This window comes from Manis pentadactyla, chromosome 1 (assembly GCF_030020395.1).
Source record: "Manis pentadactyla isolate mManPen7 chromosome 1, mManPen7.hap1, whole genome shotgun sequence".
Taxonomy (NCBI): Eukaryota; Metazoa; Chordata; class Mammalia; order Pholidota; family Manidae; genus Manis; species Manis pentadactyla.
In genome coordinates this window covers 138,206,645-138,224,329 of record NC_080019.1, presented here as the reverse complement: position 1 = coordinate 138,224,329, position 17,685 = coordinate 138,206,645, and the positions used below count along the sequence as shown (strand labels likewise).

Here is a 17,685-nt window from a genome sequence, read left to right as displayed (position 1 = left end):
AACTGACAGAAAGTTCTTTTTTGCATGCTTTATGCCACCTGAGGTTGAGTGCTGCAGTTAATATCATAAAGCTTATAAACATTCCCATCTTAGGCAGCACCCGCTGCCACTATGCTTAGGAATTTAAAGGTTTTTTTTCCTAGTAAGAACAGACATGTTTATGTGGGGCAAATATACAGTATGTAATCCCAAACAGGGAAGGAATGGTTGGAAAAAAATAGTAGTAAGCTCATGCTAAGATATTTGGGTTCTAGAACTTCCTCATTACATTTTCCTTTCAGCAAATTTGGATCTGGCTCTATCAATATTTTATATTGAGGGGTTAATAGTGATGCTGAACTGTAACGGTAGCGGTAGAAATGAACTCAGTTTATGATAATTCCTAAACTTACAATATAGTGTTTGATAACTGTCGACTGTCTTTGAAGGGATTTTCTTTTTAAAATCATAAATATTTGTTTTAACTAGCAATGCTGCCTTAAAATTGATAATTGTAGTGATTCATAATCTTAAATTAATTTGAAATTTGTAGAATGACTTTAGAAAATATGATAGTGTAATGACCATAAAAAAAAGAATATATGCCCATAAGCATTACAATATATATATATATTTAAGTACTTATTTTATTTAAAAAAACAAAGTTGTGTATCTGTAACTGTGTGAAATATTCAGGAAATATTTAACCAAATATCCAGACTAATGTCATATCACTATGCATTATAAAATAGAATTTGGTACAAGGTAAATCTGCCTTGTTCTTACTCCAGGAATTTAAATTACTAAAATATTTTGAAAAATACAGAAAGGAAACTTCATTACTTAGGTGCTTTCATTTTACGTGTGAAGAGGAAATGTGGTGCAGTTGAGAACTCAGGCCCATTCTTCTAGGAAGCCGCCTCCTTGGCCAATGTCAGGCATTCATTTCATTATGTATAGGGACTTTTGTTTTTCAAGCTTGCAGAAATAAACAATCTCAGAGGGACTGACTTAAAAAACAGGTAAGATACCAAAAAAGGCAATACCAAGTACAGATTAGGTATGAGAAATCCAACTGCCAACAAGAATGAATTGTTGACTCTTTAAATTCCCCCCCTGGTGGAAACACTGTGTGGGATGCAGGATCATTGTTAGAAGTTTGGTTTGTGTACCAGAGTCCCAGTAAAGTGAATTAGGTAGTATAAAGGGCCAGGGACATTAAGTTATAATAGCCTGAAGTACATCTCACTTCAGAGAGCAAGTCTGCTGAGCCAAATGGAATATTTGCTTCAGCCAATCTGTTGGTTCTGCAGACATGGCAGCAAATTTCTACTCTTACTCTTTCTAGGTTCCCTGTAAAGTGATCCCTTTTGCTAATGCTTTTTTCCCCCTTAAGGTAGATTATTATGCTTGATAATGTTTTGCTTCATTACATTCTGATTCTAAGAATGATTACCTTGTTTTATGTGGGTGTTCCCCAGATCTTTATCAACTGACCCATTTATAAACTATGTCCTGGAGTAGATTACTTCTTTAAATGACTAATGTTATCCATTAGTCATTCCACACTCATTGTACATACATTGAGAAATCACAATTATGTTCTATATTATAAATGTTCTCCGTGGTAGCTAAAGTGTAATAGAAGGTATATGGAGTCTGAAAGTCAGACAGACTGAGTTCAATATGAACTACTTCTTCCAGGGATATGGGATACGAATACGACATATCCCGTTCTTGATGGTGATTCTAGTTGGGAGGACATATTGAACTAAACCGTGGTAAGAGAAACAGTTGAGGTATGGAACAAGCTCTGTGAAAACAGATGGAGAGATTTTTAGTGAAACAGGTACTATGTACTAGGAAATTTACATCCAATAAGTAACTCAATTCTCACATCAATCCTTGTGCATACTCTGATACACGCCTTCTTCAATTAAGCACACTGAGACTCAAAAGAGGTTTAATAAAATGTTCAATGTCCTCTGTTTAGGAAATGACAAAATAGAACCTCAAACCCAACTAAGGTCTGTATGATTTTAGCTCATGTTCCCTACTTCTCTGCCAGTTCCCTGACACATTGCCTTGGGCTAACTGGGGAGATTTCTTGAGGGAGTGATAATCCAGCTAAATATGAGAAGATAGATATGAGTTAATATGTTAGAAAAAAATGGGGAAAGGCATTCTAAGCTAAGGGAAGAACAGACAGAAGAGCATGAGAGTGGTCAGAGCATCAGGAACAAGTAGCCTCACTAGATCAACCAAACCAGAATATATGGTTGAGGGACCCAGGCATAGGAATTTATGTGAAGTGCCCCAGATGATTTTAATATGCAACCAGAAAGCCTCTTGTCAAGTGGGTAGAACAGATAACTAGTTTTCAAACGATTCTTAATAGAGGCCTAGTAGGAGGTAGCAGAGATCAGTTTGGGTGGGAGGAAGGAAAGAAAAAAGAAAAAGGTGGGAGCATGTAGGTAAAACAAAGCCCCTGCAGTGAGTCAGATGTGGGGCTGGCTGAATGATGGTACTGCTCAGCTGGAAATGGAGAGACATCCAGGGTAACTGGAAAGAAGGAAGCAGCTGAAAATCAAATTCTCATGGTCTATGTTATATGCTGAACTTCGTTCCCCCAAGTTCATATGTTCAAGACCTTACCCCTAGTACCTCAGAATGTGACTATTTGGAAACAAGGCCTTTAAAGAGGTAATTAAGTTAAAATGAAGTTGGTAGGGTATGCCCTAATCCAGTCCTACTGATGTCCTTATAAGAAGATGAGATTTGGATACACAAAGAAAGGCACCAGGGGTGTTCATGGACAGAGGAACAACCAAGGGAAGAGGCAGCAAAGGACAGCCATCTGTAAGTCAAGCAAAGAGACCTGGAACCCTTGCCTTGTGACCATCAGAGGCAACTAACCTTGCAGGCACTTTGTTCATAGACTTCCAGCCTCCAGAACTGTGAGACAATAGAGTTCTGTTTTTTATGCCATCCAGCAGGTGATATTTTGTTATGGCAGCCCTAGCAAACTAATACAGACTAGGTGCAAACTTCAAAGCTCTTTACATAAGGGGAGAAAGGGGACATAGCCAGCTGTGTTGACAAATGGGTTTATCTATAGAAGAATCACTTCATCTACCACCAGAGATAGCTTAAAAACCTCTTCCATTCTTATTAATCAATTCTTAATGGAGGACATTTTTATTCTCTCCTAAGAAGCTAATTATGAATGTCTTGTTTCCAGAAGTTCACCTAAATCCTGAACACTAGAAAGGAAGAGAAATGGATCAGTTTTGTAATTCTAAATTTGGAAACTTAGATATATAGAGTATGGACATAGTTCCATTATTTAAAAAGACACAGTCTGCAGGGATAATGAAGCCATTTATCTCCAAAGCAAGGCAAAGAAAGATTAAAAAGATAAGTGTCTCATTAAATTGAATTTTAACAATCCAGTGCAATGGTAGTCAAGGTAGTGACTTGATACTCTTCCTGCAGGATATAGTATCTAAATACCCAAATAAAGGCAGGTTACACTTTTCATCATTTCTCTCAGCCATTTGTCTCCTGGACTTGTCTACTGTCTGGGTCCTGTGGGTTTTTGTCAAGTATAGCCAATCTATTTGGCCCTAACCTTTTTGCAACTTGCTTGTGATAAAATTTGATTATAGATTCATGTTCTATAAAATGGGAAGACTAAAATGAATTGGTGCTTTGTTTGGAGAAAAGTTTGGAATGCTAAAATTATTTCACTCTTCCAAACAATTAAACCTGGTGACATGAACAAATTATTAATTCATCTTTTCTGATTTTCCTAGAGATGGAAATTAAGTCCAATAGAAAAATGCTATTTTGAAGAAAGAGGCAGAAACCTTTCCGAAATAGCACATCAATTTTGGGATGAATTTCCAGTGGCTGTGAGTGGAGGAATGAGGCCCTTTCTCCTTGTTACATTTATACTGGCTGGAAGCAAGAACAGTGCAGGGCAGTGGCAGCCTCTGTTTACCATCTTTCAAGCACATATGATAAGTTTCCTGTACATATTCGAATGGCTACAATATGTACAAATAGATCCCAACGTCAGCATCTTCTCCACATCCACCCTGCTACTCCATTTGTCTCACCCTCTCTTGCTTACTAATGGCCTCCTATCTGGTCTCTTCTCTCTGGTTACTCCCTCACTCCCTTCAATGTATTTGAAACACAAAAGACAGAATTTTCTCTTTTCATACTGTTTCAATACTAGTACAAACCCTTGTAGTGACCTAGAAGGCCCTCTGTGATCCGGCCCTCAGTGACTGCTCTTCCCCTTCCGCACTCTACTCCACTGTTTCTCAGATTCACTAGAGACACTTCCGCCTCCAGGCTTTAGGGCTCACTCTTCCCTCTGCCCGGAGTACGGCTTCCTTAGCCCACCTTACAACCAGCTAATTTGCTTCCTTCAGGTCCTTTACCAAATGTCCTCTTCATGTCTTCCCTGATCCCTTCTGTTTCATGTTGTTCCTTCCCTCCTTGGCACTTATCATTACCTGACATACTATATATTTAACATATTTATCTTATTCATTGTCTACCATTTCCAGTAAATGTAAACTCTACGAGGGCTGGGATCTATGTTTTATTCACTGCTGTATTGTTGTATTCCTAACATATGGTCTGCATTATCCATAGTAAGCAATCAGTAGATATTTGCTGCCTTGAGGAAGGAATAAATGAATGGCTTAATGGATTAATGAACTAGTCTTTTGACAAGATTAGTAGAAAAAATTTCTCCTGATTGGGAAACCTTAAAGTTTCCTGATGTTCAGGCACTTTTTTTTATTAGTTAAATCGGAATATTTGAAGATGGAACCAAATAATTAGCATTTCTTCAAGATCTTCAGTGATTCAAACGTGCAACCTAAGTTGGGAACCATCAATATGAACATAATTTCCAAACGAACATAATTTCCAAACTTGAAATGCTCAGGGAACTGCTGGTTATCTCCTTACTACATATATATTCTGATGTACTAGGCCTGGGGCGCATTTCTAACAAAGTCCTGGAAGGCCAGTGCTGCTAGTCTGTGGGACCACGCTGAGCAGCACCTCCTTAGATCCGTGCTCACCTCAACCTTGGGGGCTCTCTGATGCATTTCAGCATGGTCTGTACTCTTTTACCTCATGACTTGTCTAACCTGGCTTTAGGTTTGCATTACCATTTACTTTAAATATTTCTTGAAAAACAAACATGGCATAAATACTAACTAAACATATAAATGCAGATAACTTTTTGAGAGATTTTCTTAGGTGTGGAGGGGACTAATAATGAAAAGTAAAAGTAAATATTTATTTATACCACTGTTTTTTAAATGGGAAAGGTGCATTTAAAATCTTACATTGTCAACTATACTTCGATTAAAAAGAAAAAGAAAATATATAAATAAATAAAATAATATGTATATTGCATAGCATAAACCTTAAGTGGGATCATTTTGTTTGATATGCCAAAACATTCAACTGAATTCATCTAAATTAAAGTATGAAAATTATACCCCAGATGAAGAAGCAAAAAGAAGTAGGGTGGTGGGAGGAAACCCACAGATTTAGAGGAAGAAAAACTGTCACATGTAATCCCAAATCATTTTTTTTTTTTTACTAGCTATGATAGCTTGGGCAAAATATTTCACAACAACAGGACTGTTTCCTTTCCTCTAAATAAGAGGAAAAAATAATGCCATAAGCTCCTTGTGCAAGTCCTGGCCTAAAGTAAGCATGTAAATCCTTCTTTCCTTTTCTTATACCTGGTTAGATAAGAGTTAAAATGTATCTTGGCAGTCCTGATAGGAAAAGCTATCAAGAAAGCCCCTTAATGCCACAACTATGTGTCATCCTTGTCTGGGAGCATAAATTTGCACAGCGGGCAGTGCAGTGAAAACAGCTCATAATCAACTCATCACCTCTCATCATTGCTAGGATCAAATGCAAATGGGATAGAATGCCACTTCAGTCATTGCTAGTGAAAATTAGCATCTGTGACACTAATGGTGTCTCATTTAGTATGTACTTTAGATTTTAAAATATGGTAAAAAAAAATGCTATTTCCAGAACCACCATTATTCTGTTTCCCTTTAAAATGACAGTGGTATTTGAATCTCCTTTGCTCAAAGAAAAACCTCAATTAAAATTTTTTTAACACAGATAATTAATCTCAGCCAAATAAAGTTGCTCTAATTACAGTTGCAGAGTGTCATTGGCAGGGTCTATTCCTTTTCTGTTTTCTAAGTTTCTACCATATTACCTGACCTGCAATAAAGGTCTACTGTTGAGTAACAGTGGGCCTCTCTAGGGATTCTGCACTTCTGTTGTATTGCAATTCTTCTTAAAATAAAAATTTTAAATGACCTACAATGTAAATTATATTTACACATATACATATAAACTTTATGTACACACTAATAGACTAACTACCAAGAAAAATGAAAGTACATAGCACTAATGAGTATTCATACTTGAACCAGGCGGCATATAGTAGATTCAAGAAACTTCATTAGCTTTACAAATATTAAAAGCCTACTATATGGAAGGTGTTATACTAGGTGCAGAAAGAAGATACATGGTTATACTAACCTCAATATTAGTTCATTTTTTTGACAATTTGAACACTTGAATATTACAAAAGTTGTTACTGTTTTACATTTGTAAGTATTAAAGTGTGGGTGGACATCTGGAAGGATTTTGTGTGTGGAATTCTTGCATTTAATCAGAGCCAGGAATGGAGGACCTCTAAATTCTTTCTCGATTTACAGAGGCTCTTAAAGATATGTTCTCCCTTGCTTCCTTAAAATTTAGCTGGTAATTAAGACAGAAATAGAAATGATTTCTATAGTCCCTCTGTGTGTAATAGCAGCATAATAAGAACAGTAGCACTGGAAACTGACACATGTATTTCACGTTACACAGTTTCACTTTTCATCTAACTGTGTCTTTGCTCAAGTTATGACCTCTATTCTTGCTCATCTGTGAGGTAAATAAGAGTGATTCTCACACAGAGATGTTACAAATGTTAAGTTAATCAGAGTACAAAAAGCTCTGAACACAGCTACAAGCATGTAATAAAGTCACAATAAACACTTAAAACTAAAATAAAACATTTTTGAAAATCACTATCAATAGTGGGCACTAATGATGAGAAGGTAAAATTCAAGAAGGAAAGTATAGTACCTCAAGTATATGTTAAGCAAGGCTATTTGTGATTAACTTACATAAATGTAGAATACTTAACCACTAATCATCAAAGGTTTTTAATAATTGGAAAATTATACACCATAGAGAGTTCTGAGACACAAATTAAGCTTGTAGGAATGCATTAACATTCCAGTATACATAGTGGGATTCTTTTGTGATAATTTTGCAGGACTTTGTCAGTTTCCCTTATGAAATATCTCTGCTCTCTCCCTCTTAACCTCTACTGTAAACTTCAGAATAGATATGAATACTACTGGCCCTACTTGTGAGCTATTTGAAGGAAAGAGCCCATACCAAAAATGGAGAAACAGAGGAATAAAGGTTGAAAAAGAGGATGCATTAATGATAAAATTACAGATGAAACTGTATTTTGACATGTGTTTTGATTTATTATTTTTCAATTCATGGATATATTTATTGATAAGTTTTCTGAGTATAAGAAATTATTTTGAAAACTCATAAAATCTACTTCCATGTTTTACATCCATGAATATTTTGAACCTTCTCACAACTGCAGAAACTATTTACAAATACTCATCTCCATTTATTTCCTTCTCAAAAGAACAGTTTCATAATTTTTGAGGTAATATTAAGTATAATTTGCATTTGGCATTTGAATTGGGTAGTAGGTCACCTAAACTATAATCTACAGGAAGTAACATGAGCTACATGATTAAATGATACTTCCCTCATTTTTAACGTTGTTGCTCTTTACCTACTTTAGCACTTACAATAAAAAACAAGGCCATCTCAGAAATTCTGAAAGAATAGCATACGGATACAAGTGTAGCACAGTGCATGTTTCTGGGTCAGGAGCCGTGAACTCTTGTCTGGTACATAGTTAACCAGTGCAGATAGCAATTTCCTATATTTCAGACTGATTTCTTGATGGTTCTATTCTATCTTTCTAGACACAGGTCTTAAGTACCTTTCTAGTAGATGAAACAATTTGAGCTCCTCATTCTACTAGCCATTTGTTCATAAGGATCTTCATGACATACACCTCTGCTGTCTCTCAGGAATTCTGCTTTTCTTCCCATAAAATATACAAATTAGCCAGTAAAATAAATGTGAATTAAGAAGTAGTTGTTTCTAAAACATAATTTTAATTACTGGAAAAATACTACCTCTATGTTAAAGGAAAGAATTTAGTTGATCTAGAATGTATGAAAAACACACTTGCACATATACACTCCCATACCTCTTGAAATTCATATAATTAAACCATGTATCTACAGAAAATATTAATTCACTCACAAAAGATTTTAATACATTTCCAATATGACTATTTTCTGTGATATATTTTGTTCCAAGATATATATTTTATCAAATATATTTTTACTTTTATGAATATAGAAGTCAGTAAGATTCACAAATACCCCACTTACATTACAATAATTCCTGCAATTAAGGCAAATGATGATAGCCCGAGATATCATTTTGAAAATAGTTCAGTGACATACATATGATAGTAACTCACTACATAGTGGAGTCTTTCTAAGATACTCTAGTTTCAGATTTTTAAATACTTAGGGGAAAACCACTACTTCATGTTAACTTTTGAGGTCTCCCTAAAACCTACTTTGACAATTCAGTTTTGGTTGCATTTAACCAAGTTTCATTTAATAAATAAAATCAAGTTGCATTTAATAAATTGCATATAAAATTATATAGAAAGCCTAAGTGATCCTTTCAGAAACATTTTTGCACTTTGGGGAATGTTACATTGTATTTTTATTATATTAGCAAAAGAGACAGAAATCATTATGTTATTCAGCTGCATTTCTAACTACAGATGCTTGTCTATCCTTTATCAGATCTTTGTGTCAGAAAGAATTAGTTTTGAAAGTTTTATTCTTAGTTTCCAAAGATTGGAAATCATTTCGTTTTAGTTTCTTTCAGAGATTGCATGGTAACTTGCAACGAATTATAAAATATTGACTGTTGTTCAATGCCACATCAATTCAAAAGTTCACAATCAATTCCCAGTTCCTTTCTCTCAGAGCAGGTACCAAGCAAATAAAGATCAATAACAGATAATAAATCAGTTCTTTAAAAGACATCAGAACTCAGCTACTGTTTATTCACAAACAGATTAAAGTTGTTATTTGCCTAAGAAATGTAAGAAGTACAAGTAAAATGTACAAGTACTGGAGAAATTCTCTGACACCGCATACTGCTGTGTCCTATGTATTTTCTTTTATGTATTAATGAAACTAATTTAGAGCGCTACAGTACAATCACAATTTGTTATCATATGGCCTAATTTTTTTTAAGTGTTAATTATTATCAGGACAAAGAACAAACATTCCAAATAGAAACAATTTGATAAATCTATCAATTTATGGGGTTTTGATGTTTCCCAAATACAACCCAATCCTCTCTCTAGTTACAGTGTTTGTTGAAGAGTTTGAGTAGGATAAACAATCTTTATAATGAGCTGTGATATTTTAATATGAAAAAAGTGAGAAATATAAAATATTTAAGCATCTCTATTTTGCAACCTTCTCATAATTCTGTATTATGTATTAGGAACAGTTGAGCACCTATGAGATAAAATGCATTTGGTAAATTGTTAAATAAATTGACAACTTTGTAGTCATTAAAAATGTTCAGGAAGATTTCATAATATTAACCTTTCAAACATAGGCCACCAAAATGCTTTCCATGAAGTTGGTAATCTGAGCTCAAACTTCAGTTACAGATGTAAATATATGCACTGTATTGATAAAATTACAGAGACAATCATTGTCAGGTACTATTTAACATCTAACTTTGCAATTCAATTTTTTTCTATATTTCTCATGAGGCACTCAACCTTATGGTTGAATAGATTTATGACTGACAGATAACGTGTATATGTGTGTGTGTGCATGCATGTGTGTGTGTATTCTATTAAATGGTTTGGTTTGGTTTGACTGTGTATGAAATTACCTTACCTTTGGTTTTTGATGTTTCTCCTTCTCTGAAACATTAGATGGCTTTCTCTTCAGCATTTTGAATTCAGACTACTCCGAGTGAACTTTCTGTTGTTACAGAAACAACTGAAGATAGCAGTATGCGGTCTGTGATATACAGCAGCAGATAAGTTTAGACCAGTAATCTGCCACTTCCTCCTTTGGTCAGGATATGACTTCATATCTACATGGGTAAAGTTTTCTTTTTCAACAGTAATTCTTTGGTAATTCTGTATGTTTTGTTCCTGCTATATTATATGAGGTAGATTCCTAAGTCTCACACTTTACCATGCCTGCAGTTATCATAATGGCCATAAAGATTTCCCAAGCAAGTCTTTTTTTTCCAGTTTATATAAAAATAAATTTCTATAACACATTCTATGGACAGAGAGAAGAAAGCATCTGAGCCAATAAATGAAATAAAATTTAAGATATAGGCTTTTTAGTATCAAAAGAATGAGAAAAATACTCAGGGTACTGAATTTTACATTTCTAAGTAAACTTTGTTAGAAGATGAAATACACTAGATTTTATACAGTACTAATCCTATTTAAAACACATATGCATATATTTAAAAATGTTTTGAGTATGGATGATATACATATAAATAAATGGGAATAAGATTCTTGAAGTGAATGATTATACATTTGTTACTTTAAACACATTGTTATACTGTAAAAGCCCTGTAGAGTTGTCATGTCTATTACTGTGCTGTAAATTCCTTGTTAATATGGAACCAGATATCTGTCTGCTACAAACTACAATGCCCTCTTATTGATAATTGCTATTCCAGTGATAATCCAATGGATCAATGTACCTTCAAATGAAGCATCCAGAGTGTTTAGGTAATAGGCCTAGAATAGAGCTAATATGGCTTAGAAAGCTTTTTCATCAAGCTAAAGGGTTTACATTTTTATTATAATGTCAAAACCAAGATACTCAGAAAGTAAAAGCAAGAAGTTCAAACTTTCTTGTTAATTAGGGATTTACCAAAGAGAGACTTGTGGAATATCTCAATTCCGGTTCAGTTACACAGGCTTGTTAAGGAAATCAACCTAGATTTTATTTATAAATCCCCACGTTGAAAAGCAGTAATGCCATATTCTTAATAAGCAGCTTCTCTAGGTAACAAATCAAGTGACTCTGCTTCTGCTTTCCTTGACATCCCTGAGCCCGTCCTCCCTGAGGCACAGTTCTAGCATTCAAATTTCACTGATTCATTTAACAAATATTGAGTGTCTATTGTGTGCTTTTTGACAATATATCAGGCCTCCTGGCCAGCTAAAAAAAAATGTTTATGTTGTATAATAGAATTGAAGGAATACACTTGTCAAGATTATGGTTAACATACTTCTTCTACTAGATAATAAGAGAAGAATTATATTTTCAGGAATTACTAGTCTGGCATTTTCAAAATAGTGACACAGAGGACAACACTGAAAATTCTGAGGACTCCAAGGTTGGGTAATTCCCTATAAGTAGGCCTTCTTTCAAACTTTCTTTCTGGGCCCTGGTTAAGGCAGTGGCCTAAGTAAATTTCTTTTTCATTTGTTCAGAAATTGAAAGTTATAAAAATATGTATTTCTTAACTGAAACACTTGCACCCTCTTTGCCCACATTTGTTCCTCTGTGAAGAGAAATTTAATTTAAGAGTGGCATTTAATCAATAGCATGGGAATGAAAATACTTGCACTTACTACAGGATAGGGTTTTGGTGAAAATAAAAGGAAATATCAATAAACAACATACATTATGATTTATCATTTAAGTAATGTTTTATGTCAAGAAATATTTGTGGATCCTAAAGAGGCATGAGATTTCAAGTAGTTCTGCTTGGAGTGATGTTTGCTATAAGTTATACTTCTATAATAATAACTAAGGAATAGAGAATGCTCTATTTATGCTCACATTTATGGTGACCATAGCTGGACTATATGCAGTTTTAAAAGTATTACTCTCAAACAGTTTGTATAAAATCTCAACTTATGATCTCTAGGCTTTAACACTATTAGAAATATTAAAAATGTAAATAAAACTGGAATCTTTCCCTGAGAATTACAGATGGGAGAAGCAAAACTCTCCTGTGACAAGGTAGCAAATGTTTTATCAGTTGTCTTCTCTTTTGTGGAATTCTGAAGCCACTGAGATATTTCATGTGTTACCTAGCAAAATAAAAACTCAAATAGAACAGGAATGGTGCAGAGAGTCAATACAGAGCACACCTAACTCCTTATCATGACTAAACCACTAAGCCACATGTTGCTTAAGATATGTTCCAAAACAGGGAAATTGCAAAAGAGCAAAATCTAGTGCTCTGTTTTCACACATCACCTTAAAGGTTTTACAACCTAAGCAGGGTGAAACAAGGTTGGGACTTTGTGGCATATGTTTTGTTTACTATTCTGCGTCATGGAAGGTGAGTCAATATTTTAAAGAAATTGCAAATGACAGCTATTGGGTTGTAATTTATGAGAAAGAAAAGTGAGCAATAACAAGTTTTTCAGTAGTCCAACAAATATTTATTGGTGGATCACTAAAACATGAATTATTAAATTCAAATCATAGATATCAGAAAAGTATAGGTATAAGAAAATGCTGTCTGACGTCTTTCATTCTGACATCTTGATTGCCTGATGACCTCCATCTGTATCACTTTGCTCCCTGTCATCAAATTGAAGAGTAAAATTAGGTAGCTATATTTGGATTAATATTAGTCTATATGTTATTTTAGGATGCTTACATTTGTTCAATGGAAAGAGGGTTTTCAAACCAAATTTTTTAAATGAGACCAGGATCCTCATGCTGCCTTAGTATTTACATCTTCTCCAACAATGTAGACTTGGTCACAGCAAATATTATGCCTCTGTGTACTGCTGGGGCAACCATGACCAAGAGCTGTTTTAGTAAATGCCAATCTAAATACCCATAATTATTCTCAAGTGCATTGTTGGAGGAAGACAGCAGAGAAACACCTTCTAAGAACTTGAAAAATAAGGGAAATGAGATTGTTATTGTGGAATACAACTCTGAAATTAACATTTAATATAAGGTAGAATAATTATCTTATGGAAAAGAATGGATTGTGTTTCAGTCAGATCTACAAAATTTAGCCACTTATGATAGAGAAAAGGAGTCAATCAAAAGAGCAACTTCACCTTGATAGTTCCACTATTCTTCCTGGCTCTTCAGAGCAGGCTGCTATCTACAGAATGGGGATGGCACATTTATAGAAGGAAGATTTATAGAAGGGGTTGTTGTGTTCTTGCCTGTTTATGACTTGCTGGAAATGGAGAGCCTACACTATCATACAAATCCTACCTCCCCTCAAGGATATGATGAAGTTTCATATAGTTCAATGATTCACATGGTAGTTTCAAAGTCATATAGCCATATATAACATTTTGGGTGTTCTACCCTCTAGATATTTAGCTTATTCTACCCCATGATGAATAAAACACCTCCTTGTTTAGACTTGGGGGTTTACAGAGAAATGGGGGTGAAGAGGATGGGGGATGCCAGCTTCCCTATGAATCTCTTATATTTCCTAACTCTCTGAAGTCATTTACCCATTCAGTCTCTGAAGTCCCTATTTAATAATCCTTTTCTGTAAGGGACCTACCCCATTCTCTAAATTCTTTAAATCCCTTTTAATGTCCTACTAATTTAAAAAGCCTTCAAGCTGCTTTTCTGCTTTGCCCAGTTACCTGCTTTAGAGACTAAAGAACTTCCAAATTTTTGAGATGATGACTGGGAGGAGAGAAAAATTTTGATCCTACTAAGAGGGGGTATAAAGAAGATGGGAGCTATTGAGATCTTTTTTTTTTTCCTACAAGGTTTGAGACAAAGCACATGTATCACAAAGATTAATTTTATTCCAAAAACCTATATCAAATCCACATGAGAAATCAATGTTTCACCTATTAATTTCTCCTTGTGATCTGGTATCTTGCCTGGGTCTCATAACAGAGTTCTCACACACTCACAGTGATGGAGCCATGACCAACCCACCAAGGAAGGCAGGGGAACCGTAATTCATTGTGTCTTGCATAGAAAAAGGAGGGTGACAGAGGCACATATCAATAGAATCTGCTCAAGAATTTAAGCAGATAAGGTTTAAGGTTTAAGAGACAGAGCTTCAGTGAACTTGGAGTACCTTAATTCTCCTGGCAAGATAATCCATCATACGATGATGCATGCATCAAGCAATTTTTCCTGGATTTCAATAAACAACAAATTTATCCAACTACTACTCTTCGTTTGGATTTAAAGCTCTATGATAACTTTCTAATGAGGATTTGGTTTCTTGGGCAGGTCTGTCTGCAGGAAGAGAATGCATTATTCATATGGACATCAAGTCCCTGAAACCTTGCAATTGCTATTTTTTGCTATAAATTAATAAAAAAGAATCCACTCTTGGTGTGCTCAAAACATTATGCTTCTGAGAGAGGAGATCTGCTGGTTAGCCCCTACGTATCTTAGGAAGCCTCTTGGGAGAGAGTCAGCCCCTGTGACATTATTACTTATTTTAAATTTCTAAAGAGATATGCAGCACATTATTTCATTGTCTTAGTTGTAGAAAAAATAGATAAATAAGAAGGACCAGTGGTCTAAGATGAATTGGGAATCTCAAGAATCAACTGTCTTGAAAGAGACTAAGAACTTCTTGGATGACTTCTGTGCATGGCAAGATATTTGTAAACAATATGAGAGAAGACTTGGTAAAACAAAAAATGAGGAATAACAGTTCAAAAGTGACTAAAACAATTAGAGGGTTTGAGTTCAATGTAAATGCAAATTACTCAGAATATTTCAATGAATTATAAATATATACTTTCTAAGTGGTTGCTGCAAGTAATAACAAAAAATCCATTATTTATTCAAAGATGTAATACTCATGAAACAATCTTATTCTCAAAGTTAATAATAATAATAATGATAATATCTTTTTGAGTCCTCATTATATGCCCAGCATTGTGCTGTGTGCTTCATATATATTTTCCATGTAATCTTTACAAATCCCCATGAACTGGCATTAATGTTATCATCCTCAACTTCTAGGTGAGGTTAAGTAGTCTGTCTAGTTGTGGTCGAGATAGGATCCAATCCAAAGCCTCAGATCATAACCATCACTCTGTACTGTGTCTGCCTTGAAAGTACCCACAGGCCTGTCATGGAATGGGAGTGATTCATTTGGGAGTTAGGGTCAGGAATGGGAAGGGCTGGGGAGGGAATAATGCTACTGGTTGTGAGCGTGTTTCAGTCACTAACTGTGTAACAAAATTTGAAACCAGAAAGCCTGCAGCTCGTCTAGAGCTCTCTTCTTTAGTTAAGATTCAGCACCATGGGGCCAGACCTGCCACCACTTCATTTTACTTTTCCAACTGAAGCTACCTTGTTATGACCCTAAGGAGAGTCAAGAGCTCCTTAATACTATCTCTAATCATCATTTTCTGTAATATCATGCTTATAAAAAAAATGAGGGTAGGATCAAAAATTAGACTTGTCCACATGTTATGAAATTCCCTAGGTTCTGAAGTTCTCTGATGATGGCCTTTGATAAAGTATCTACTGAAAAACTGATATTATCTGTGAAGTTACTACTATAAGCATATTCTACTCCCTCCTTGATCTGGAGCTATAGGTGCCAATTTATGTTTCTAAGATGCATTTATTATTCTTTTAATCTTTAATGCTTAATTTTACCAGTTTTTGCTTGCCTCATTGTCACATCCAAACTATGTTCATAGTCTTTACTTTTCTATCATATTTTTCCCTTCTACACTTCTAAATGTCACTTAAATTTTGTAAAAATTAAAATGCTTACCTTAAAAAATTAAATAAAATCTCCTGTCATATTCCCTTTTACTCCCAGACTTCCAATTTCAATTCTTCTGATTCCTCCAGTATTAAAATCATTTTACTCATTGTTCAGATTCATTTTTCTACATGACAGGTATGTACTTTCTTGGTTTACATAACAGACATTATCTGTGGAATTCTGTTTCATCCTTGAGGATTTTGTGCTCTTTTCGCTCCCCAACAAACTTACAATTGTTTAGTTAAATCAGTAGTCACTATGATTTTGTAAATATTGTTCACAGCTAAGTTAAGTTGTGTTCAGTGCTTTAGGTTTTCTTTCCTGTCCATTTTTGGAATTCATAATCACTCGCCTTTTTTATGGTTGGTTCATTATGTATTATTGTTAATATACCCCAAATAAATGCCCCAACAAATCAACTGATTTTTTTTTGAATATTTAAGTACACACATCATACTTGTAATGGCAAATGCTTAAGCATGTAGGCTTGTTTTTCCTCTGGTTATTCTCTGTGTGTGCACTGCTGAGGCCAAAATGGGACTTCTTTTCAATCTTCTTTTAGTTTGGATCCTCTCTGGATTGAGTCTCATCTCATCATTTTTGTCTATTTTCTCATTTATAGAAACACGCTTCCCAAATGGAAATGCTCTAGGTCCTTGTAGATACTTCAAAATTTAAATGCTATTTTGACTTGAAATAGAATTCTAGCCTAGCCTCATTTTTCTTCTGAATTTAGGAGGCCTATCCATTCATTGTCTTCTGGCTTCCATGGTTACTGAGAAGTCTGATGCCATGGCGACTCCTGGTTTACTGTATGGGACCTCCTCTCTCTCTCTGCTCTTTCCCTTTATCCTTGGTATGTCCTAAAATGTCATATTATGTACCATGATATGAATTATTCATTCATTCCCTGTACTGGTCACTCAGTGGCTCTTTCAGAATGGAAACACTCAGCCTTCATGTCTGTGTTTCTTTGATAAATTCTTCATCTCTCTTTCTCTGTTCTCTCTTTCTTGGATTAGTCCAAAGTTATACATCCTAGACTGATACTCTCATTCTATTATACTTCTCTGTTTTCCACTTTTTTTTAACTTTTTTTTTTACTCTATAGGAAATTCCATTACTTTTTCTTCTAATTCTAATAAATATTTTAACTGTAATATTTTATTTTGCAAAGTTCTCTTTGAACTCTTTTCATAACATTCTGTTATTTTTATTTTCAATGCATCAGTAAAAATTAATGAAATCAATTGACAATATGCAACAACATGGAGGAATCTTGAAAATACAATAGTAGGTGAAAAGAGCATACAGATAGTGCAATGCTCTTTAAAAACACACACACACACATACCCAATTTAAAAAATAAAATGAAGGTATGGAACATAGCACTTAGTATAATGATTACTTGGGTGGAAGGAATCAGGGGATTTGATGGAGGTTCAGTATAAACAGATATAAGTTATATTTAGAGGTCTTAGCTTTTATTTTTGGGGTATATTTTAATAATAATGTATTATTAAAACTAACTAAAGAAAAGTGAGCCTTGAAGAGCATTCTTTTCTTAATTCTTAGAAAGGCAGTAAAATGTAATGGATAAAAGCATGGACTTTTAGCAGACTGCTTGAGTTCAGATCCTAGGGCTCTGCCATTTACTAGGATGTCCTTGGCAAGTTAGTTAACCTTTTCTATGAAAGAGACATGATG

At 34.7% G+C, this 17,685-nt stretch overlaps 1 protein-coding gene across 3 annotated transcripts in view; it reads right to left on the bottom strand.

Moving 5' to 3' along the window:
• The window catches only part of SAMSN1 (SAM domain, SH3 domain and nuclear localization signals 1), a 419,991-nt gene that overhangs the window by 37,694 nt on the left and 364,612 nt on the right, over positions 1 to 17,685 (bottom strand). The window contains exon 1 of one of the 3 annotated variants that reach the window (XM_036881472.2): positions 10,143 to 10,289. The exons of the other annotated variants lie outside the window; for them this stretch is intronic. Coding sequence (XP_036737367.1) covers positions 10,143 to 10,199 — 57 coding nt within the window. The 5' untranslated portion in view covers positions 10,200 to 10,289. Of the gene's footprint in view, positions 1 to 10,142; positions 10,290 to 17,685 lie in introns of those variants that run through there. 3 annotated transcript variants of the gene reach the window in all.